At 34.9% G+C, this 25407-nt stretch overlaps 1 protein-coding gene across 1 annotated transcript in view; it reads left to right on the top strand.

Annotated features, from left to right (window-relative positions):
• Positions 1-25407, top strand: part of LOC144976542 (uncharacterized) — a 66950-nt gene that overhangs the window by 25319 nt on the left and 16224 nt on the right. The window contains exons 4-8 of the mRNA XM_078920837.1: positions 86-229; positions 3585-3779; positions 5852-5878; positions 7684-7785; positions 24094-24183. Of these exons, the coding sequence (XP_078776963.1) occupies positions 86-229; positions 3585-3779; positions 5852-5878; positions 7684-7785; positions 24094-24183 (558 nt within the window). The remainder of the gene's footprint in view (positions 1-85; positions 230-3584; positions 3780-5851; positions 5879-7683; positions 7786-24093; positions 24184-25407) is intronic.

The following is a 25407-nucleotide window of genomic DNA, read 5'->3' as shown; positions in this document are numbered from 1 at the left end:
TGCAGCCAGCAATAAAGCTGGATTTAATTTAATTGGTATAACAAAAATATTTGCAATATTTTGATTTTATGGAATTTTTCTTCAGACGTCACAAGAATCATCAACATCTGCAACCTCAGGATTCAGCTCACTTGATGGTGACTCACAAGCATCCACTGCTAGTGTCTTGGACGTTCAGACAAGAAATCAAATGTCAAAGGCAGACGATAACATGTCTGTTAAATATAATGTAAGAGGCTTTGATTTTGGTTAGATGGTTTTACCATAGTAAAATTGAAAATTAGAAATGTTGATGAATGAAAGGAAAAAGGAACTGAAATAATGATCAGTGATGATAATCTTCTCTTGAATTCCAGGATTTTGGGATTTTCTTTGAAATTTTCCACTGTCTCTCTCTTTCTCTTTCCCTTACCCATATTTCTCTCTCAACCACCCGTCTATCTCCAAATTATGTAAATTCTCAGGCAATTCATCAAATTCAAATATATAAAAAAAGAAGAGGAAGAAAGAAATGAAGTACTAATGAATTTGTGAAATGTAGTCAAATGAAAGTAACATAATTGGGAATATTCTAGAGCACCACACATAGCCCATGCAATAACTATAAGGTAGATATATTCCTAAGAATAAGTGACGCTTTTTAGATTTGTCGTATCTGAACACATCCCAGTGTATTTTTACAGTCTTCGTGAAATTATTTTTTTGCTTTCCAACTTGTCGTGATCCCAAAGGTAGCCAACTGTAAATGAGCCGCTGAGGGATAAATTTCTATTTTGTCTCAGCCAAAATTGACCACATTTACATGGTGGAAAGTAAAATGATGAAAAATTAAAATGCGAAAGCCGGAAGTAGATTATATAGACACTTTCTTCAAATCGAAAGTTATACAATTGCTACTAGAACTAAAACATCTCAATCGCCTCATGTTGTAAACAAACTGGTTGACCTTTTCTTCACTGATTGGGTACCTAATTATAAGACACAATAGTGGTAAGTAATTAATTCCCGCACAAATTAGTTTTCTGACGGTGTTTCACTCTAACATTCATGCTGTTCACTGTCTGTCACTGTTGACTTAGATTCCTTCATTTTCCCATCTTTCATTTTTAGTTTGTCGCATAGTTATTGACCTTTAACTTTGATACATTCTTGTATTAAAAGTTTAAATATGCTCTCACGTCACTATTTTTGGGGTGCAGGGTTTGTGGCTCCAAGTTCTGAGCTGTCGAGCATCAATAAAGATATGACGATTGAATTAAATTGGTCACTGCTGAAAATAATAATTGCTGTTAAATTGGATTTAAAGTATGGACATAAGGTTATGGTATGTTTTTTGGAGTGCTTTTTGTGCGGCTCTGTGGTCTTGTGGTATGACACTCGCTTTCGGATCGGAAGGTCCTGGGTTTGAGCTTCGCTCAGTGCATAGTCGAGTCCTTGGAAAAAACTCTTTACTTGCATTCTGTCACCGTACTCAGGTGTAAAATGAGTACCTGGCTGTCAACAGCGTTGTCTGTCCGAAAAATTGTAATATCACGTAAAAGGCATCATGTCTCGTTCTACATGTTTCGTGTTGCTGTTGGCCAAGGACCCTTTGTAAAGTGCTTTGAGCACATTTAGTGGATATTGCTCTCTATAAAAGCTCAAGTTTTTTGGGGTTTTTTTGGAGTGCTTGTCCTTAATTGTTTGAAAAGCCTAAGCCTATAATAATAATATTTTATCTAACATTGCCTTTTTAACATATCATATAAATGACTTGCTTATTTGGCATTCCTTCTACTTCTACAAGGCACTTAAGTAATAGTAATACTTTGTCTATTATCTCTTTCCTTTATGATACTGCACTCATCTATTTTAAAAATCATGTCTGTGATTTGTCGAAGATTTTCAGTCAGATTTTTGTACAGCTTATTTACAGAAGTCATCGGGTCATAGAAAGAAAGCTTTATTACAATGAACAAAGTTGATTGACTTAGAAAGTAATTGTTCAAAGGCTTATTTTAAATTTACTATTTTACTCGTGTTTAGATTGACGATGTTTTACAATTTATTAAAGATTCATGAGTTTGATTTATAAACTGCATAACCACAAGGTTGCAGTAACACAGCTGCTAAAGTGTGCCTTGTGAAGTAATAACAAATACTTTCTACCCTTTTGACCAAAAATTTATCATAATCTCTTAATGTAATGAGTTCTTGATTAATATAGTGAGCCTTAAAAATTATTTTTGGGAAAGGACAATTCGTTAAATATTTACAAAAGTATATTATATTAATGTGTTGATGCACCTGTTAAGCACTCCGAGCATTTCCTTCTGATATGGTAGAGCGCTCAATAAATACAATTTATTATTATTATAATGTTTCTTAACTATGATATTGTATATATGTAACTTTTGCATTTTAGTTTGAGTTTGCCTGATGGACTGATGCACTTTCCTGCTTTTTCACAAATTTCCATTATCATCACTGAATGACAGTATGTTCAAATAGCTGATTGAAATGGTGCATTTGTAGTCAGGCAAAACAGCTCATTTTCCAGGAGACTTCACTATGAAAGCTCTCAGTACTGAATCAGATTAAAGTTCTTTATAATCAATTTTAAAGGTAAACCAAAGATTAACAATATGAGGCATGACCAAAAAGAAACAAGAAAATTATCATTACTTAAGAAACCCACATATGATGAAGAGTCACTATTTAGCTAACGTTCAGTGTAGTTTTCATTCAGATTGATTGTGATTCACGTGACAAGAGGGTATTATACGCTTGTAATATTTTCATTATACAATTTACAAGTTTTTTTTCAAAAACTAAATCACGATTACACACATTCATAAAATTCATTATGAAATCTCACACCTGTTGTTGATAAAGCAATTCAATACATTAATTTTTCAACCATATACCTGTGCCCATTGACACATTTGTGAAAATTGGCATTTTGTTTTGGTCATGAATGTTTTTCATTGTTTTATCTTGTTGTTGATATGGTTATCTTGTAGCTCGATATGATTTTAATACTAACAAAGTTACAAAATGTTTACAGAGGGCACTTGCTGGTGTGTCATACTATTATTTTATAAAAGAATGTAAAATCAAATGATATTCCATAACTTGATACATTACAGTCATTGAAAATTGGTTGGTTGTGAACGGGGAACACTTATTTTTTTTTAGAGATTTATTATATTCTTCTTCTTCCACTCTGCCTGTAGGATATCGAGAGAGGTAAACTCTTGTTGTCTCTTCTTTTTTCTTATATTGGTCTGGTCTTGTCTGTGTGGTTGTGTGTCTTTATCTTAGAATGGAACGATCAGGTTTTGTCTTCCCTAAGTTGGGATTTTCACTGAAGGAAAAATAGATATATTGCTCTTGGATCTATTTCTCCTCCTTGATTAACTTTGCTTACATGGATAACTGTAGATCTTATAATATTTTGAGTATTCATCCCATCTCATAAAAGTGTCGCAAGTACAATTAAACTCATGAAATCTAATAAACATTCTTAACTTTTTTGAAAATGTGCCCCCCTTTCCCCACTTCTTATTCCTATCACATTCACTGATTTGACTGATCCCTCACAGGTATCTCACAAGTCATCAGCACCCTCAGCTTCCTCTGGCACAAACAGCTCAGTGGAGGACGATGCCAACATATCAGTGATGGACAAGGTAAAAAAACTCAACAAGATTCATTCTGAGTCTGACTTTCAACATCCAAGGAACAACACTAGCAACCAAGGGACTGTACATCCAATGCGCAAAAACTCCAAATATCAGGTATGTGAAGTTTATAGTTTAGTTTGTTTTGCTTCTATTTAATGCTGATATTATTAAATGATTTATTATTTTTTGTTTGGAATAAGCAATATCTCATCATACGATCTTTTAGATTTTAAGACTCGTAGAAATAATGAACAGCAAATTTGACCCGCTGGCTCTCTCTCTCTCTCTCTCTCTCTCTCTCTCTCTCTCTCTCTCTCTCTCTCTCTCTCTTTCTCTCTCTCTTTCTTTCTCTCTCTCTCTCTCTCTCTCTCTCTCTCTCCTCTCTCTCTCTCTCTCTCTCTCTCTCTCTCTCTCTCTCTCTTCTCTCTCTCTCTCTCTCTCTCTCTCTCTCTCTCTCTCTCTCTCTCTCTCTCTCTCTCTCTCTCTCTCTCTCTCTCTCTCTCTCTCTCTCCATGTTTACTTTATAAACGTCATCTGGTTATAGAGAGATGGTATTAATCTGTTACAATTATAAAGGGTGCTCAACTTAGTTTAATTTTTTTACCTTTATTTTTTCAATGTTCTGCAATTTTAATTTATTAAAGATACTTCAGTCTTATTTGTAGATCCGTAACCACTGGGCTACAGTAACAAAGGTAAAACAAGGAAAAACAAATACTTTCAGGCCTTTTTACCAAAAGTTAATTTTGACTCTCTTGGGTATTTAAAAAAAATTGTTTTAAGGAAAGGGCAATTCATTAAAAATGTACATGAAGTAAGCTATATTTCTATTAGTAGAAGTAGTAGAATATATGAAACTATGATATTTTACGTTACGATTTTGTGGATGGGATTCCTGACCTCCCATAGTGGGCATGAAGGCACTTGCTGTGTCTTCTATTCCCCTTTATCTGTTTTCTAATTTGCGTTCTTTTGTCTTGAAACGGGATTACTTGGTTTCTCCCCAGCCCTTTTCAGTGTCCTTGGCTAAGAGAGAAACAGTCAAATGTGTGGTTATTGTTTTGGGAGATGATATTCTTTTCCTTGTAAATTATTATATTTGTTGTTTTGAATGTATAATGCTAGCATTTGAGTGTATTCCTCTTTGGGGAACCTGTGCATGTCTCTGGATGAGATTTTTAAGTGATCTCAAACGAAGTACATTGATGGTATGCTCTTGGAATTTACATCTGTTCCCTATTTGAACCATTCCCCATCATCTTACTTTTCCTTGGGTGGTTTAATTGTAATTCTAGAACTTTTTACTATCCCATTTTCTTCCTTTTTACTGGTGCTGATATGACCTAAATGTGTTGCAAGCGTTGTAAAACCCTTAAAAACAAACAAAACATATGTTATGATTTTGTTTGAGTTTAACCGATGGACCAATACATTTTCCTCCTTTTTGACAAATTGCCATTCAACATTGTTATATAATAAAAATAACTACAAAGTGACAATTGTTTTGTTTAAAAAATATGTATACACATTATTTAATGATGTATATTTTAAGTTTGTATCTAATTTGATTACTCTTATCAAATTATTAAATCCAGTGTCCAAGGAGTTATTTTTGCTCACTGATTTGACTGCGTGTGAAACAGATGATTCAACATCAAAGTTGATTTTCTCTAAACTTGGGTTTTACACTTTTCAATTCAATTCAATTCAAATATTTATTTATTGTCGGCATTTAAAAAATGTTTCGTAGATAATGTAGTCGGGCTAATAGAAGCCTTTGACCGACATAGGTGCATAAAAATGCATAGTAATACATTTTCCCTTAAAAACATTCCCTCATCAAGATTCCAATCATGACACACAAAGAAAAGTAACATAATATTAATTACAAATATTACATTTACACTTAACTTCAAACGTTCATATCCCGGCAACAAGTAATCAGAATTTTATAAATTTGGTATCAAATTTTCAGTCATATGATAATCTTTGCTAAGGTACAATTGTCCCAAACTTGAAAAACTCAATATTGTTCCAACCAACCAGTCACACACCAGAATTATTTTTTATACCTGTCACAATGCAATATTAGCCTATGACCATCAATATTTTTGGCTGTAAAACAAAATTCGTACTATAGATATCTTGGTTGATTAAACTCATTTTAAAATTATATTTTTTTCCAGGGAGACGATGATGATGCTCACATAACGGTAAGTAAATTGTCTAATTATTCCTCTACTTTTATTTGATTGCAATTATTTTTAATATTAGAGTTATGTATATTAAGATTAAATAAGCATCTGTACTAGATTATAGTTTAATATGTCTCTTTCTTTGCTTAGATATATAAACCTATTCTAAATTCTCTGTGAATGCCGTTTAATTGTGTCATAGGGCATTGTCATAGTTTCTGGTGATTAAATTTAGTCTACTGTTGTATTGGCATTTAAAAACAGTTATGAGTAGTTGCAGGCTATTATGAGTAGTTGCAGGCTATTTCTAAATAAAGAAAGGAAAATGCCAAAAATACAAAACAGCACAAAAACTGGCAGGCAAATATATCAGAGGTAGCTTAAATTACGAGTTTCTTCAGCCAAAAATTAAAACAAAAATCTCATGCTTTTTTATGCAAACTTTCTACACCAGGACAGATCTTAATTCCAGTGTATATTTTTGAAATGGAACTTCATAGGTGTATTAACGGCAACGGTACATACTATGAGCACGTAACACATATTCGTTCTTGTAACTGTGGACAGGCAGTGAGTTCTTACTTTTAATGAAGTACAATTTGAAATACCAGGGGGAAAATACAGACAGGAAATATACGAATTGAACTCATTTCCAAATAGGGGTTACTTAATCTGATGAGACAGTTATGAATGAGAACAATTTTGCTCTGAATTTTATACTTTATTTGTGATCATTGTTTGTAGTCCACTTGTTGAGTGCTTTCCATGAACCAAACATCTCAATATGCTTTACAGATATATAATGAATTACGTTACGAACACAGGTAGTCAAAATGAATTATTGAAGCAAAATACACTTTGCTTAAATAATAGTATACAAACATTACAGTTTGCATGGTGTAAAATGTGTCCGTGCATGACATAATCAGTCGGAAGTTGAAAATTTTGGATTTGCATTTTTTTGCATTTTCTGAAAGAATATTCTCACCCAGAGCATTTTAGTCTTTATATGAATTGAATCGGATGATTTTTCATGAAGTTATGGTTAGATGTATGGGAAAGGTATCCAGCAACTTTTCTCAAATTTCATACTTTTCAACTTGACTAGTTGTAAAAAATACTTAGAAGTAAAATTAAGCTTTGATATTTCCTGAAGATGTACAAAAAGGGTTGATTTAATCATTTATGACAAAATCTCATTTTGGATAAAAATTGACCTTCTAACTAAACTTGGCAATATCTCAGTTCAAACCTTTTCACCATCCGACTGAATTATGTCATTCGCTGTAAAAAAAAAAAGTGAATTTTGGAAAAGTGGATTTTTTAAGCAGATTTGAAGTTAGAGATATTCTCGATTTCTCTATTGGGTTGAGGTTGGTTTTTCCAGAGTTTAGGGCCATAATATTGAAAAGAGCGATCACCAAAAGATTTTTGCTTACTTTTTGGTACAGATAATAAACTAATGTCTTGTGATGATTGAAGGCTTCTGGTTCGAGGTTTAAGGTTAATTAGTTCAGAAAGATGAATAGGTGTTAAATTGTTAATGCATTTGAAAAGTAATAATGCATTTCTGTAACCTATTCTATAGCGGACAAGAAGCCAGTGCAAATTTTCCAAAAGTGGGGTGATATGATCAAATTTTCTCTTTTGATATACTATGTGGGCTGCTGAATTTAGCTTTGATTATTTAGATTATATATATTTCCCCTGGTATTTGCCAACCTAATCAAATCACAAATTTTTGATTTGTCATACATATAAAAGAATGACAGAAATGTTTATCAACTGCCATAGTTGATTCAGAATTTATCTTTCACCTACAGCTTGGCCCAGAGGAGAAGGAATGGATGGTGGTTTGCTCTGCTACAGAATACCATGACATGAACAGATTGCTATCTAAAAATCCAACTCTTGCAAAACTTAAAGTGAGTCTGATTTTTACCCATTTAAATATTGGATGAAAATGAAAATATTAATAATTAAGGTAACCAGTAAATAAAACATTTTGTTGACACAACAGTTATCTACAACTAATGGTGCAATAGTCAATTTATTCATTCAAAATTAACTTCCTCAATGTAAAGATGTAGCACTCTCCAGTGTTTTGATTATTTTCTTCAGTAACGATGTCTGTTCTATTCATATGTAGAACATCCACTTTCAGCCATATTTGAAAGTATGAATTCGTCAATATTGTGAAAAGAATACCTGTAACCATGCTGGTAATTTATTTTATTTTTAAAAGGTCTGTGATTTCAACAAGCCGATTTAGAAAATTTGACTTTTTTTTAGGTGAAAAAGTAATTATTCATCATCATCCAGGGATGCCACTTTTCCGGTTTTAGCCGGAAATCCGTTGGGTTTTTTTTACCACCAGCCGGTTTTAATCCGGAACCTCCGGTTTTTGTCCGTCGTCACTATTCAAAAAAAAAAAAAAAAACAAATTTCAAGAAGAAGAAAAAAATCGCGATCGAGATTTGAGCCGGAACTTTATTGCTGGGTGAATAATTTGGGCTGTCACCGCCGGTCGAATATTTGGGCACCTAAATGGTAGTTTATCTCCGCCCATCCCCGTCACAATTCCTCCTTTTAAATTTTTTGTTGTTGATAAATAAACAGTGATTTTGAGAATTTCTCAGAAATTTCCGCTGAATTTGCCGTGTCAAACATTTCCCTCAAAACCACAAAATCACCATTATGTCTTATGTCATATTTTGACACCTGTGCAGTAGTCTCGTGAAATTTAGTGACGGTCCGGTTTTTATGACGTCGGGCCAGACTGAATGGCACCAGATGTCACAATTGACACAGACGACCAGTGGTGTTCTTTGATTAGCTAGTTGATGGTTGAAGGGTAGGGGAGGGACAAATCTCTCTCTCTCTCTCTCTCTCTCTCTCTCTCTCTCTCTCTCTCTCTCTCTCTCTCTCTCTCTCTCTCTCTCTCCCCTCTCTCTCTCTCTCTCTCCCCCTCTCTCTCTCTCTCTCTCCCCCCCCCCTCTCTCTCTCTCTCTCTCCTCCCTCTCTCTTCCCCTCTCTCTCTCCTCTCTCTCCTCTCTCTCTCTCTCTCTCTCTCTCTCTCTCTCTCTCTCTCTTTCTCTGAACCATCCATTAAATCATCTGGTTATACAGAGATAATACATAAGAGTAAAGCAATGGTGATTGGCTTAGTTTATTCTTCTTTCTTTTTACCTTTTGACTATGGCTTTAAATTTGTGAGATTCTTGGGTTGTATTTATAAGCTGAATAACCACTAGGTTTCGGTAAAAAAAAAAAAGAAAAAAAGATATTGTAGCCTGCTTTATAAAGTAAAAATCAAAACAAAACAACACTTTCTGGCCTTTTATTTGAATAACATTGTAGGCCTTTAACATGTGGAAAGGACAATTCATTAAATGTTTACAAAAAGTAAATTTATGTTTAATGATAAGAATGGATTTATACTAGTAATAGTAATATATTACATAATACCAATACAAAACTATGTTCCTGTTATTTTTACACTTTGCTTGCGTTTGACCGATAGACGGAGACATTATCCTCCTTTTTGACAAATTGCTATTATTATCACTGAATAAAAAACACTCACCAAAACCACTACATCATCTCTACCACCACTACTATTACAACCACCACCACATCATCATCCCTACCAACACTACTACTACAAATAACACCACATCATCCCTACCACCAGTACTACTACAACTACCACCACATCATCATTCCTACCACAGCTATTGCAACCACCACCACACAATTATCTCTAAAAGACCACCACTACTACAACCACCACCACATCATCATCCCTACAACTACTACTACTACTACAACCACCATTACCTCATCATCTCTAAGACCACCACTACTACTACTACTACTACTACAATCACCACCACATCATCACCACTACCACATCATCCCTACCACCACTCCTACTACAACCACCACCACATCATCATCCCTAGCACCATTACTACTACAAATAACACCACATCATCCCTACCACCACTACTACTACAACTACCACCACATCATCAACCCTACTACTACTACTACAATCACCACCACACCATCATCCCTAGCACCACTACTACTACAAATAACACCACATCATCCCTACCACCATTACTACTACAACTACCACTACATCATCATTCCTACCACAGCTACTACAACCACCACCACCACACAATCATCCATACGACCAGCACTACTATAATCACTACCACACCATCCCTACCACCACTACTACTACAACCACCACCACATCGTCATCCCTACTACAACCACCAAATGTAATTACACTTTAAACTTTTGAAATTCTCAGAGTCGTGTTCGAAATTGCTGCGAGACAAATTTTGGATCGCATCTCCCTGAATTTGAGTGAAGTTCAAATTTATAGGTTATGGTTGCATGGGTGGGTCATGGTCTTCACAATGAAAAATTTTCTCCTTTTATGTGACCAGTCTTTCTCACCCCTGATAGCTATTGATATTAATTTGTCTATATTTTGTTTTCAGCACCTTATTTTATCAATTTGAAAACTGTTAACTCTCCTTTCTTTTGTGTGTTATTTGCTCTCAATTGCAATAATAAGTACTGAAACAATATTCCAAATTTGGTCCGCGCAAGTTTTAGGCTTTTTTAAATTTGCCTGGTGGCATCCCTGATCATCATCATCATCATCATCATCATCATAGTTGTTATGATTCAGGGTGTCTACCAAAGTTGGAAAGTCAGATTGTAGTCTTAGTCTGTTTTGTTTAAACCTCGGTTGGAAAAAAAAGTTGGATTTTGATCAGTAGAGCAGCTCCATGGCCTGAAAAAATGAACATTTGTCAGAAGAATGAGAATGTTGATTAATGTGAATCTCCAAAGTAATGCCTGGTCCTCCAAATCTGGGTTTTTTTCATAGGGCTAATAACCCAATCCTAGAACAAAACTAACATTTTACAGAAACTTTAGTAAGTAGATTTTAGTGGTCGTGGTCGCGTTGGACAGGAGGAGAAAAAACTCATGGGCAGCAACAGTAATGGTCATTAGGTAGAGGCAAATTTGACTGTAATATGATTTTTAAGCAATTGAGTGTATTCCTCTTAGGGGGAATCCCGTGCTTATGTCTGAATGTGACTTTTGGGTGATCTCAAACTAAGGACACTGATAGTAACAAGAAATGAAGTGAGTAGGAAAGTGCCAGAAGACAACAGAGAATAAAAACTTTGGGGCAACGATGGGGGTTCAAACCCACGACCTTGCTGGTATGACAACTCCACCTGGCCGGGGAGATCGTGACTCTACCGTATGAGCTATCCACGACCCCCAAAAAGTTGCTTCAAATTCTAGTCTATCTAGAACCACTTCTCCCCAAATTCTGGAGGTCATGGATTCGACACACAACAAACGCTGGAAGTTAGTTGGCCAGCTTTTAAGCTTAATAGCCAATATTCTCAACACAAATATGTAACATAGAAACGATTGAAACATTGAGTATGCTCCGGTATTTTGGGTGATTTTTTGGATAAATTGATAGAGATAAAAAGTAGACCACAGTTATAAATATTATCAATATCATCATTTATTTATTTATTGTTTTATTTATTTATTTTAACATCTTCTTTTCTCTCTGCCATAGGATTTTACAAATGTGAGTATTTATTTTGTAATGTCTTTTATAGATTGTTTCTTTGACAAAATGAATCAGTTCATCAATTTGCTGTTGATCTGATAAATTTTCAATAGAGGTTGTGGCGGTTTGGTTGATAGACTCTTAACAATGAAGAAAGAGGATGCCCTCTAAGGAAAATTACAACATGTATGGACATTTTTTTCAATGTTGCTTTGTAATTTTGTAATATCGAGACTTAAAGTCATTTATATATAAAGACTTTGATAAAGAAAATCTTTTCATAATGACATCTACTTTGTTGTTTGCTACTATAAGATATTATTGTGTTTAAGAATTTCAATCATTGTCTTTCATTTTCATGTTTCTTCAATGTGCTTCTTTGGATCATGCAATAAAGGGGGTGAGTGTAATTTGTGCGTTATCATCATCATTATCATTCTATATTTTTGTTACTATTATTACTATTATTATTATTATTATTATTATTATTATTATTATTATTATTATTATTATTCATTAATTATTATTATTATTATTATTATTATTATTTTATTATATTATTATTATTATTTATTATTATTATAACTAGTGTAGAGTCTGCAATATTTTGTGGAGAAATAAAGGCTATTAGGAAGAGGCACTCATCTATTTGAGTTATCATTCTACTGTATTGTGGAAATTAATATAGATCGAGATGAATATTTTGAGCCATCAACGACCCAAATCGATCCAGTAATAAAGTATACTGGTGTGCGCAAATGAATCTAGCAACTGGGCAGCCAAATGCTGATTCCCAACATCAAATGATCTATTTCCGGTTCCACATCATTATGCTCTTAGCAGATTTTATAAACAATCATCTGAGTCAGTGGAGGACAGTAAAAATAATAACCACAGCTTGCTAAAACGTCTTTAATTTTGGTAAAATATCATTAAAACCTTTATATAATAAAATATGTAAGTCATCATCATCAAGTTCCATGCCTTTCCCAGGTGTTGGAGGCTTCCATTATAGTCTCCATATCTCATTGTCTCTCGCTGTGTCAATGAATGTTCGTGCTGCCATTCCAGTGAATTCTTTAATCTGTTTAAAGAAGGTCAATCTGTGTTTTCTCCTCTCTCTTTCTCCATTAATTTTACCACTGATGGCTAGGAATTCATATTTGGTTTTCCTGATGAGATTACCATAGAAGCTTAGTTCATATTTATTATTTAGAAAACTTTCAATTTCTTGTAAGGTCTAGAACTTCTTTGTTTGTTTTGTGCTCAATGTAAGATATGCGCTCCATGCGGCATAAGCACCAAATTTCAAACATATCAATCTTTTTCCTTAATTTCTTTGTTAATGTCCAACTTTCACAGCCATAGAGGAGGGTTGACCAGACATAACATTTCAGGACATTCATTGTTTTGTTTTGTTTTTTTTCCCCCAATTTACACGTTTTAGCTCTTCAGTGTTGACATGTATTCTGCAGTTCACAATTTTTGAGTCCTTCTTTATTACCATACACTCAGTTTTGTTAATGTTTATTTCTATCCCAAGTGCTTTGTTATCAGTTATCAGGTTTGTAATTGTTTCTCAGATGATGCAATAATTGGTGTCATTTGCATAACATAAATGATTGATGTTGACGTCTTTTGTATTTCCAATGCCTCTCATTATTACTTCTTGATAGAGATTGAATAGATCAGGTGAAGCTAGGCTGTCTTACACCTTTCTGTATGGCAACAGGGTCAGAGATCGAATTTCCTGTGTGGATGGATGCTGTTTGGTTGTTTTATAGATTTTGTAACAGTATTAGGTCTTTATCATCAATACCTATTGATTCTAGTTGTTGCTATATGACTTTGTCAAATGCTTTTTTATAGTGGATGAAGCATATGGATAAGGAGGATTTGACTTCAATGGCTCTGTCACTCAATGAGATAGTCATAACATAATATTATGTTACTTTTCTTTGTGTGTCATGATTGGAATCTTGATAAGGGAATGTTTTAAGGGAAGATGTATTACTATGTATTTTTATGCACTATGTGTTAAAACCTATGTCGGTCAAAGGCTTCTATTAGCCTGACTACATTATCCACAAAACATTTTTTTAAATGTCGACAATAAATAAATATTTGAATTGAATTGAATTGAAAAGTCACTTGGCTGGACAAGAAAAAATAAAGTGAGAAATGAACAAATTCGAAGGTTGACTGAAGTGAAGAATGTATCAATAAAGATGAGAGAAGATAGATTGAAATGGTTCAGACATGTAAAGAGACGAGAGAGGGAGTATGTGGGAAGGAAAGTATTGGACTTACAATTGGCGGGAAAGAGGGAAAAGGGAATGCCAAAGACTAGATGGTTGGATAAGGCAAAGGACGATATGAAAGAACTGGGCCTGGAGGAAGATGATGCTCTGAACCGAGATGCATGGAGATGTTGCATTCATTATGGCAACCCTGCAAAATGTGGGATAGGCGGAAAGAAGAAGACGAAGGCTCTGTCACTCATTACTTTCAGGACAAATATAGCGTTTCTAGTACCCTTATCAGGTTGGAATCCATATTGTTTTTCAGCGATTTCATGATTTATTGTTTTCCTCATTCCGTTGACACATGTGCGTAGAAGTAGCTTGGTAATATTGCTCATGAGTTTTATTGTTCGGAATGTCTTGCAAGTGTTCGCATCTTGCTTTTTTTTTATTGCAAGGAGCACAAATTTACACATCTCTTCCAGTATTTCTCTACTATTGTAAATATGATTGAATACGTGATACAGTGCATCGATGGCTGTTTCTCCAAGTGCTTTGATTACTTCAATTGGGATGTCATCTGGACCAGTAGCTTTCCATTCCTCGTTTGTTGCATTGCATGTTCTATTTCTTTCTGGAAAATTCTGGCTCACTCAATGGTTCATCAAATTTTACTGGGGGTTCTGCTCTGTCTGGATCGTTGTATAGTTCACCTATGTATTATTCCCATTGTTCCTTTATCTTTTATTCTTCAAAGAGTAATTCTCCCTGTTTGTTTTTTATACTTCATGTGGGGACTTTGTTCTTTCCTTTCCCTGAGATCATTCTGATGTCTTGTGAAGTCAACGTAAAGCAATATGATATAAGTAAATAATTTAAAGAATGCTAATTAAATTTACAAATAAATTTAGATAAATATTTATGTAAACATATAATGTTCTATTTTTAAGTTCAAGTTTCCAAATTATTGTTTTTACCAAAGAAGGGCGGTAACTCTTTATGTGATAATGACATCAGTGACTTGTTTAATTTAATTAATGGAGAACCCGCTGCGAGAAATTAAGGCTATTACGAACTGGCACTCATCTCTTTTAATTATTATTCTAATGTACTGTGGAAATTAAAATAGATTGAGACAGATCGTTTGAGCATTGATCAGTCCGGTAGTGTGACCAAATTGTGATTACCCAAGGCAAAAGGTCAAATTAAGAACCAATCATTATGGCCTATTTGATTTTCTTAATATTGATGTGAGTTAACGATTTAGAAAGGTTGGCATGTTACTCATATACAGATATGTAAAAAATAGTTTTATAATTTTTTAATTTGCTTGTAATTCTAAGCTTGATGACGAAAATTTAACATTGGCTGTCAGAACACTGTTAACCCCAACCCAATTTAAAAAAAAAAGAATATATTATTATTATTATTATTATTATTATTATTATTATTATTATTATTATTATTATTATTATTATTATTATTATTATTATTATTATTATTATTATTATTATTATTATTATTATTATTATTATTATTATTATATCATTTTTATTTTTATTATTATTATTATTATTATTAGTATTATTATTATTATTATTATTATTATTATTATTATTAATATTATAATGATAATAATGATAATTAAATTATAATTATAATAATAAGAAGTTCTTGTTCTGGTGTCTGGGTGAGACATTTAGGTAATCTCAAACTAAGTACACTGATAGTGTGCTCTTGGAATCTAACGAAAGAGTGAAAATGGAAAGGCTTCGTATGGGAACAAAACAGACAATGGACGTTTCGGGTACAAACCCTTCGTCAGCACAACAATACACAAATAAACGTGGAAAACAAATAAAATATAATGGAAAATAACTTGTGTCGTCTGTACTCAATGGTGGTTGCAGTATGAATGAAATGTTAGCGTGGCGTGGGTAGAGGATAGTGTGCCCCAGGGGGGTGATCTAATTGATAAGCAGAGGTCAGCGTCAGGGAACAGAACTTTCCAGACTATAATGGAAGATAAAAGACATATTGGTAGTAGTAGTAGTAGTAGTAGTAGTAGTAGTAGTAGTAGTAGTAGTAGTAGTAGTAGTAGTAGTAGTAGTAGTAGTAGTAGTAGTAGTAGTAGTTGTAGTAGTAGTAGTTGTAGTAGTAGTAGTAGTAGTAGTAGTAGTAGTAGTAGTAGTAGTAGTAGTAGTAGAACGCTGTAGTGGAACAGTAGGGGGGGGGGGGGGGGTTTGGAGGGGGCGAGGTGAAAGGGTCACGGCGGAGGTGGGGGGGGGGGGGGGGTGTTTGTTGGATGAGCGAAGGTCGAATCTTCGCGAAGGAACGATGCGATAGTAAAGTGGAATACACCAATAAATAGATAGATGGATAGGCAGATAGATAGGTAGATGGTCAGAAAAGAGGGGAGAGAAGGAGAGAGAGAGAGAGAGAGAGAGAGAGAGAGAGAGAGAGAGAGAGAGAGAGAGAGAGAGGAGAGAGAGAGAGAGAGAGAAATTAATAAAAGAAAAAAATTTAAAATAAAAATTAAAAAAAAAAATTATTAAAAAAAAAAAAAAATAAAAAAAATAAAAAAAAAAAAAAAAAAAAAAGGGGGGGGGGGGACGGGGGGGGGGGGGGGGGGTTGGTTTGAGGCGGACCGGTAGAGAGGGGGAATCAGAGAGAGAGAGAGAGGGGGGGAGGGAGAAAGAGGGAGGGGGGGACAAAGAAAGAAAGAAAGAAGAAAGAGAGAGAGAGAGAGAGAGAGAGAGAGAGAGAGAGAGAGAGAGAGAGAGAGAGAGAAAGGGTGGAGGGGAGGTGAGAGAGGGCGAGTAAACAGCCGAGTGATAGCTGGGTCTATATGTATATTAATGGATGAAAAAGTGGATGATTGGACACAATGAGAGAGAGCTAGGAAGGTAGATGACTATGAATCGGTGGATAATCAGTAGATAGATTGCTAGCTAGCTAGCTAGATAGATAGATAGATAGATAGATAGATAGATAGATAGATAGATAGATAGATAGATAGATAGATAGATAGATAGATAGGTAGGTAGGTAGAGTTGTACTTTTAGTAGTATGAACAGTAGTAGTAGTAGTCGTAGTAGTAGTAGTGGTAGTAGTAGTAGTAGTAGTAGTAGTAGTAGTAGTAGTAGTAGTAGTAGTGGTAGTAGTAGTAGTAGTAGTAGTAGTAGTAGTAGCAGTAGTAGTAGTTGTAGTAGTAGTAGCAGTAGTAGTAATGTAGTAGTAGTAGTAGTAGTAGTAGTAGTAGTAGTAGTAGTAGTAGTAGTAGTAGTAGTAGAAGTAGTAGTAGTAGTAGTAGTAGTAGTAGTGTAGAAGTAGTAGAAGTAGTAGTAGTAGCAGCAGCAGTAGCTGTAGTGGCAGAAGTGAGAGCAGCAGTGGTGATGAATATGGGTGACGTTGACATCTAGTGGTGGTCAATCCTGGTGTTGAGTCCGCGTGGAGTCAGCGTTCCCAACAACTTGATCAGGTGAGTTTCCCTACGTCGACGGGCGGAAGTGTCCGAATGGCAAAGACTGAGCACACACACACGCACACACTGTACATCGCAGTGGTCTGGCAGATTGAAGTGTCTGGCCACTGCTGTGTCTGCACAGTTCGATATGTCACGCAAGTGCTGCACGAATCTGTCACCCAGCCTCTTTCCGGTCTCACCAACGTAAGCAATCCCACACAGGGAGCACGTAATCGCATAGACTAGATTACGGTCAGTGCAAGTAAACGGCCGCCTGATGTCCCAAATCTTGTCTGGAAAGCTGACTCTGTCATACTCTCACAGGTGCTCACAAGTCTTGCATCGGGATCGCATACACGATCTGGCTTTAGGTCCATCCCTAGGTATGGGTTCCAGGCGGCTTCTGACAAGGAGATCCCTCAGGTTACGATCCCGTCGATATGCTACCAACGGGGGTTCTGAGAAAACTCTGTGGGTGTCTTCGCCCGCCTGGAGGATCCCATAGTTCTGCAATAGGATGTTCCTCACTTGATCGGCATGGGGGTGATGCGTGAGGACTAAAATGGGACGCTGTGTCTCCTGCTTCCTGGCATTGCGAGGCCTCATTGCTGCTTCTCTCGACACGAGGCTGGCTTTCCGGACAGCCTTAAGCAAAACCCTTTCGGGATATTCCCGTGCCCTAAAAAAATCGAGCATGCGATCACGTTGAAGCGCAAATTCATCATCTTCCAGACAGAGTCTCCGTAAGCGGAGTATCTGACTGAATGGGATGGAGTCTTTGCACTTCACCGGATGGGATGACCGATAGAGCAGGTAGCTGTGACTGTCCGTTTCCTTGTAGTGTACAGTGGTCCGTACTCCCGTGCTGGTCAATACAGCCTTGATGTCCAAAAAGTTCACCTCAGAGGTTGAAATCTCATAAGTGTACTCTATGGACGGGTGGAAGGAGTCCATCGCTAGGATGAACCCTTTCAACTGGCTGTGGGTCAATGACGTAATGCCGAAACAGTCGTCAATGTACCTTTTGAACAGCTCGGGGGCAGGTCCACTGTACTGATGGAAGAAGGTTTCCTCAAGGTAGCCCATGAAGAGGTTAGCATATGAGGGACCCATCTTGGTGCCCATCGCAACACCTGAGATCTGATGGAAAAATACATCATTGAACTCAAAAGTGTTGAGTGTGAGCACAAGTTCGGTGAGCCTCACAATGCTGTTGCTGGAAATCCCTGGTAATGGATGGCGGTCGACGAAATGCCTGATGGCACGCAGTCCGTCAGGATGCGGTATGGATGTGTACAGTGCCTTCACATCCATGGTGAAAATTAGCCGTGGACGTTCATCCTGGAATCGAATTTCGTCAATGACACCAAGAGCATGGTTAGTGTCCTTGATTTTTTTTTTTTTTTTTTTTTTTTTTTTTTTTTTTTAATAATTTTTTTTTTTTTAATTTTTATTTTAAATTTTTTTCTTTTATTAATTTCTCTCTCTCTCTCTCTCTCTCTCTCTCTCTCTCTCTCTCTCTCTCTCTCTCTCTCTCTCTCTCTCTCTCTCTCTCTCTCTCTCCTCTCTCTCTCTCTCTCTCTCTCTCTCCCTTCTCTCCCCTCTTTTCTGACCATCTACCTATCTATCTGCCTATCCATCTATCTATTTATTGGTGTATTCCACTTTACTATCGCATCGTTCCTTCGCGAAGATTCGACCTTCGCTCATCCAACAAACACCCCCCCCCACCTCCGCCGTGACCCTTTCACCTCGCCCCCTCCAAACCCCCCCCCCCCTACTGTTCCACTACAGCGTTTCTACTACTACTACTACTACTACTACTACTACTACTACTACTACTACTACTACTACTACAACTACTACTACTACAACTACTACTACTACTACTACTACTACTACTACTACTACTACTACTACTACCAATATGTCTTTTATCTTCCATTATAGTCTGGAAAGTTCTGTTCCCTGACGCTGACCTCTGCTTATCAATTAGATCACCCCCCTGGGGCACACTATCCTCTACCCACGCCACGCTAACATTTCATTCATACTGCAACCACCATTGAGTACAGACGACACAAGTTATTTTCCATTATATTTTATTTGTTTTCCACGTTTATTTGTGTATTGTTGTGCTGACGAAGGGTTTGTACCCGAAACGTCCATTGTCTGTTTTGTTCCCATACGAAGCCTTTCCATTTTCACTCTTTCGTTAGTATTTTACGATCACCGGCTTCAGGCAGCCCTTACCGTTTTCTGCTCTTGGAATCTACTTCTGTTCCCTATTTGTACCATTCCCCTTTGTCTTACTTTTTCCTCAAGTCCTTGTACTTGTACATCTAGATGTTTTTACTGTCCAATTTTCTTCCTTTCTACTGGCACTGATATGACCTACATGTGTTGCAAGCACCCTAAGACCCTTTAAAAAAAAATTGTTGCGCTTGAGCTATGGTAAAGAGAAAAGCAAAATTTGCACACAACCTGTCTTATATTCACCTTATTATATTCACATGAGTAACTTCATGATACTGTAAAACTTTAAAAGTTAATTTATTCTTTGAGAAAAAAAAACAGACACAAACTTTTCACCTCTTATTAACAGAAAAGCACATTTTTTTCAGATATAGTTTGGATGGTGCGCTTTTCAAAATTAATCAATAAATACAAAAACGCTTTTCTTTGGGACAGATTAAACATTTAAAGGAATGAGACAAGTCTTTGAAATTTCCTTTGATTATTATCTCATCGATCATCAAAAAAATCTGTCCTCTAGAAATTATTTTTATCTAAGTCTGCTGCTCACCATTGATTAAGAAAGTTTGTGTTTAACAGGGTGTGTAAACAATAAATGATTGAGTTTTAACCATACCGTACCTTGACCTTACTTAAGCTTATATAATTTTGATCTTATATACAAAAACCATTTATTATCATTGCATTTTATTCCATTTAAATATATATATATTTCAATTTTTCAATTTTTTGTCATTGATCTTAACTTATTTACACAGATGTATAATACTCAGTATGCAAATCAATTTACACATTTAATTACTTTAACATTATACATACTTTTACCACCTAGTTATTTGCTAATTTATTATCATGTCTGTTCAACAGGTCTGTACGAAAAAATTTCCTATGGATGAATAAAGCATGACTATTATTATTATTATTATTATTATTATTATTATTATTATTTATTATTATTATTATTATTATTATTATTATTATATTATTATTATTATTATTATATTATTACGATTATTATTATTATTATTTATGATTAAATTACTCATTGAATTACTTTTTGGTCAAATTTTAAGTTTTTGGTATTTAACACTATTTATTTCTCGCTCTCTTTCTTTTATTCATCCCCTCGACTCATACATGATTATTTCTTCCATGGAAAAATGTGGTCACTCTTTAGTATGTAAGTATTATTTATTTATTTATTTATTTATTTATTTATTCTTATTTGATTTTTAAAAATTGCATATAATTATATTCACTTTTTATTGCATCTCCACAATGACTTATTTATAGAATCGTGAGCTCAAGTGTCATTGTTACTGATAGATAAGCTTTAAGGTCATGTAAGGTTTCTAATATGCAGGGTGTTCAGCAAGGTCGTAAAGTCATAAAAAAGTCGTAAATTTGGTCATAAAGGTCGTAAATAGTTGTAAATTTGCATCCATGGTCATAAAAAAAAAGTCATAGCTTGAAGATTAACTACAACCCCTCCCACCACATCATTACTATCACTACTACTACAACCACCACCACCACCACCACATCATCACTACTACTACTACTAAAACAATCACCACATCATCATCATCATCACTACCACTACTACTACAACAATCACCACACCATCATCACTACTAATACAACAACCATCACCACATCATCATCACTGCCATTGCTACTACAACAACCACAACCACATCATCACTACCACTACTACTACAACAAGCACCACCACATCATCATCACTACCACTACAATCAAACCTGCCTTAGTGACCACTTCTATATAACGACCAGCTCGGTTGACACCAGTGAGTTTTTTGGTACATATTTTACCTCTATATAACGGAAACCTCCTTCACCTGACCAAGACCATCTAAAGTCATGATCTTAATGGGCAAATACCAGTCTATAATGACCACTTGAACTGAAGACCACTTATTTGAACTTTGCTGTCACTGGACACAGTCAATAGCTTAAAGAGTTCATTTTGATTCAACTCAACAAAACCAACAACGGCCAAATATTCATCGGCGGAATAATCAAGATTGGACTCACTAAGTAAAATCCAATCACAGTGAAGGAAATGACAGGCTTGTCAGCTTCGCTGTTTGTTTTCAGCTTTAATTTTTATAATTTGCCAGGGGGAAAAAGGTAGAAATTGTGATTTGGATGCTATTTAATTTGTGGGTGGAAATCATTGACATTGCATTTTGTTTGGTAAAAATCAGATAAATTACGAATTTGGTGATGAATAATGGCTTTGATGACGATTATTGTAATCATTAAGATAATTATTATTATATTTTAAATCTCCGTTATTTGTGGGCCGATTTTGTCATTCGTGTTTTCAATTTCAATGTAATGAAGGGATATATGATGCAAAATTGTTACTTTGTAGTTTTTAGCACCGAAAAGAATGTTTAGTAAATAAAAATATTACCCTCTTTGATCCACCGCTGCCGTCTATTCTTCTACTTATCACAAACTCTATAGTCAGTCATCCAAAACAAAGAGGCGACTAGCTGTCAAGGTATTACACTACTTTTATATGGAGTGGTGTGTGTTTGTGCATGTGTATCATACTGTATACATACACATGCAGTGTAGATAGTTTAACACATATGTAACTGTCAATGCCACAGTAAATCATCAGTGGTCAAAATCAAAGGTCGCATTTTTTTAAAAATCCTTCAATTAATTAAATTTTTTGCACTGATTGGGTGAAAATTTGTTCAAGAAAACCGTGTCCAGGATAAAAATTAGTTTGAAGAAGGAATGGAATGATAACAAAGAATAATAAGGAAAAAATTTGGGACATTGAATGAGTTCGAGGAAACCGTGCTGGAGTGTATAGGATATATATAGACAATGCCAAGTACCATCTGATTTTCCTTTTCTTGTTTACTACTACTACTACTACTACCACTACTACTACTACTACTACTACTACTACTACTATTACTACTACTACTATTACTACTACTACTACACTTACTACTACTACTACTACTATTACTACTACTACTACTACTACTACTACTACTACTACTACTACTACTACTACTACTACTACTACTACTACTACTACTGCTACTACTACTACTACTACTACTACTACTACTACTACTACTACTACTACTACTACTACTACTACTACTACTACTACTACTACTACTACTTTACTACTACTACTACTACTACTACTACTACTACTACTACTACTACTACTACTACTACTACTACTACTACTACTACTACTACTAGTACTACTGCTACTGCTACTACTACTACCACCACCACCACCATAACTGCTACCCAATACCACTGCCTCTTTATTAACACCAGTAAAACTACCAATACTTCTGTAACAACTTTTTATATTACATGTTGTATCTGGCATATCATTTGAAGAGACATTTTAGAAAGAAAAAGTATTTCTACATGTTATATCTCTCTGTCTCATAATCACACACACACACACACACACACACACACACACACACACACACACAAGCACATAATAACGTGAAAAAATGACATTAAAGTTATTGGAAACGGGTTTTTTAGACAGTTGATCCTTAGGTAAATGTAATATAAGCATAAATCGTTGGTTTCAGAAGGAAATATTTTAATTTCCCAGGTCGTAATTTTGTTTCAAGGTCGTAAATTTGACTCTGAAATTTTGCTGGACACACTGAATATGTTATATGCACTATTCAAATAGAGTATCCAAATGACTGTTGATTTGGAATCGAGTTCCATACTAGAAGGCATCAATTTTTCTGATACTTGACTCCTCATTATCTCAATATGTTACGGAATTTTTTTTCTCCAGGATCCATTCAAAGACAAATGAGCTTTTTCTGTTGTCCATCTGGTTCTCTCTTTCCATGCAACTTTCCTTTTCTATCTTTTCCATGCCAGGTGTCAGGTCACATTTTAAGGCCGTTAATCCAGGGACAATAGGACTGGATGGAACAGGAACGTTTATCTAAATAAAAAGATCATACCCTCATTATGTGTACGTTCCACAAAGACACCAGATTGACTTTCGACTTTCCTGTGTGGATAAGGGAGATAACTTATGCCGTCTCTTCTATCCTTTCATCTCTTTGTTTGTGCTCATTTTTGGAATGAGATTAATTGTTTTAGCCTCACCCTATTTTCAAATCTTTGCAGAGAAAGAAACAGTTAATTATACATTCATCTATGGGATTTTCTTTGCTTGTTTGTTAACATGATTTTTTTTACATTTATATCATTATATTTTATTATATATATTACATTTTTGTGTTGTTAAAATTAATAATACTATTGCTTTTTTAGCCATAGGTGATTACCAAAAGAATGTTATTCCTTTATTATTATAATCGTTAGAATAATATATTCAGAGATGTTATGGTTATTGGCCAATGGCCTAAAATATACTCTTGAACTTGAACATATTTTTGGCTATAAAGTCAATTGTCAGGTTCTATCACACTCAAACATAATACCAGTCAGAGGCATTGGAGCAAATATTAAGTTATATTATGTTTGGTCTCGAACTGAAATACTTTTGTGAAATGTTGGAGCATAGTTTTTATGAATCATATTGATTTCTATCTCCTTCTGTCTTTCCATTGCTTTTTGGTAATTAGACAGCTCTTCACTGGGCAGCCAAGTCAGGCAAGGCGGAGATCATCAAGTTGATCGCCAATAAACCAGGGGTTAATATCGACCAAAGATCTGTAAGTTGCACCTTTCATTTGCCATGAATGAACTTTTCTACTAAGTCAGCAATGATATTTATTTAGACCTTCCTAGTGTGTAACAAAGGAAATTTATTATTTTACTGAGTACACCACACAAGTGTTTGTGTAGATTAAAAAGAATAATCCTCAATTTATGACATGCATTTATACATAGATTAGATATCAGTCAGCTCAGGTCTCATGACTAGTAAATTTTACATCTACCATCGACTATTCACATTTTCTTGTATATTTACTGGAGTTTATTTTATGTTTTTACTCAAATATATTTGTTTTACATTAACTGTGAATTATTAACATCTTTATGAATATTGAATATGATGAAAATCGAATCTATAATTTTTGGGGGAACCAAATTAAGCCAAATTCCTATGTTTCCCTCCATGAGCTAATTTTTAAATCAGTCAAAGGAAGGAAAATTTTGTAGGATTTCTGTTACTAGTCATCAAGGAGCAGCTTTTATATGAAGAATATATTTTTATTTTATGATGTTGACAATTGATTACTCATGTACTTCTTCATTGGAGGATTTCTAATTCATTGTTTTGTTTTCCATTTCCTTTGGGAATTCTTCATGTGAATCTTTAGCATGTGAGTATTGTTTCAAATATCAAATCTAACCACGTATTTAAGCTATTCATACTTAGGTTAAATACCAGTGGGCTCATGTCTCCTGGTTTGTTTACATTATATCTATCATCTAGGATTCATTTTTGTCTTCAAACACAGACTCAGCTTTCTGTTAATATCACAGGTTTAGTCATAATATAATATGGTTTGTTTTGTTGTTTGGTTTGTTTGTTTTTTATTTCTTTTTAAAAAAATATTTTCTTGTTTATTTACTTTTAAAAAATATTACTGCACTCTCTGAGTGTTTGTTAAGGTTTTTGCTATAGCATTGATGTATGCTAATAATAATTATTTTGTCAGAATTTTCTTACAACTCTTTATGGGAGTTCATTTTATTTATGCTCAATGAAAGCAGCCCATAAATAAGTAAAAATTAAATGTTCCTAACACCTGTGTCCGGCGGGCGCCTTTTGACCTTAGCTCATATATATATATATATATACAGTTCACTCCTCTTAATCACACACTCCGCTTATACACTATACATTCCCAAAAGGCAGAATTTTTTCTATATAATCGCTCCGCTTAATCGCACACCATCTCCGCTTAATCGCTACACATTGATGGCAG

This window comes from Berghia stephanieae, chromosome 7, assembly GCF_034508935.2.
Source record: "Berghia stephanieae isolate SIO BIC M18660-M18661 chromosome 7, UCSD_Bste_1.3, whole genome shotgun sequence".
Taxonomy (NCBI): Eukaryota; Metazoa; Mollusca; class Gastropoda; order Nudibranchia; family Aeolidiidae; genus Berghia; species Berghia stephanieae.
Note: the sequence above shows the minus strand (reverse complement) of the source record. Positions and strands in the feature narration are given on the sequence as shown.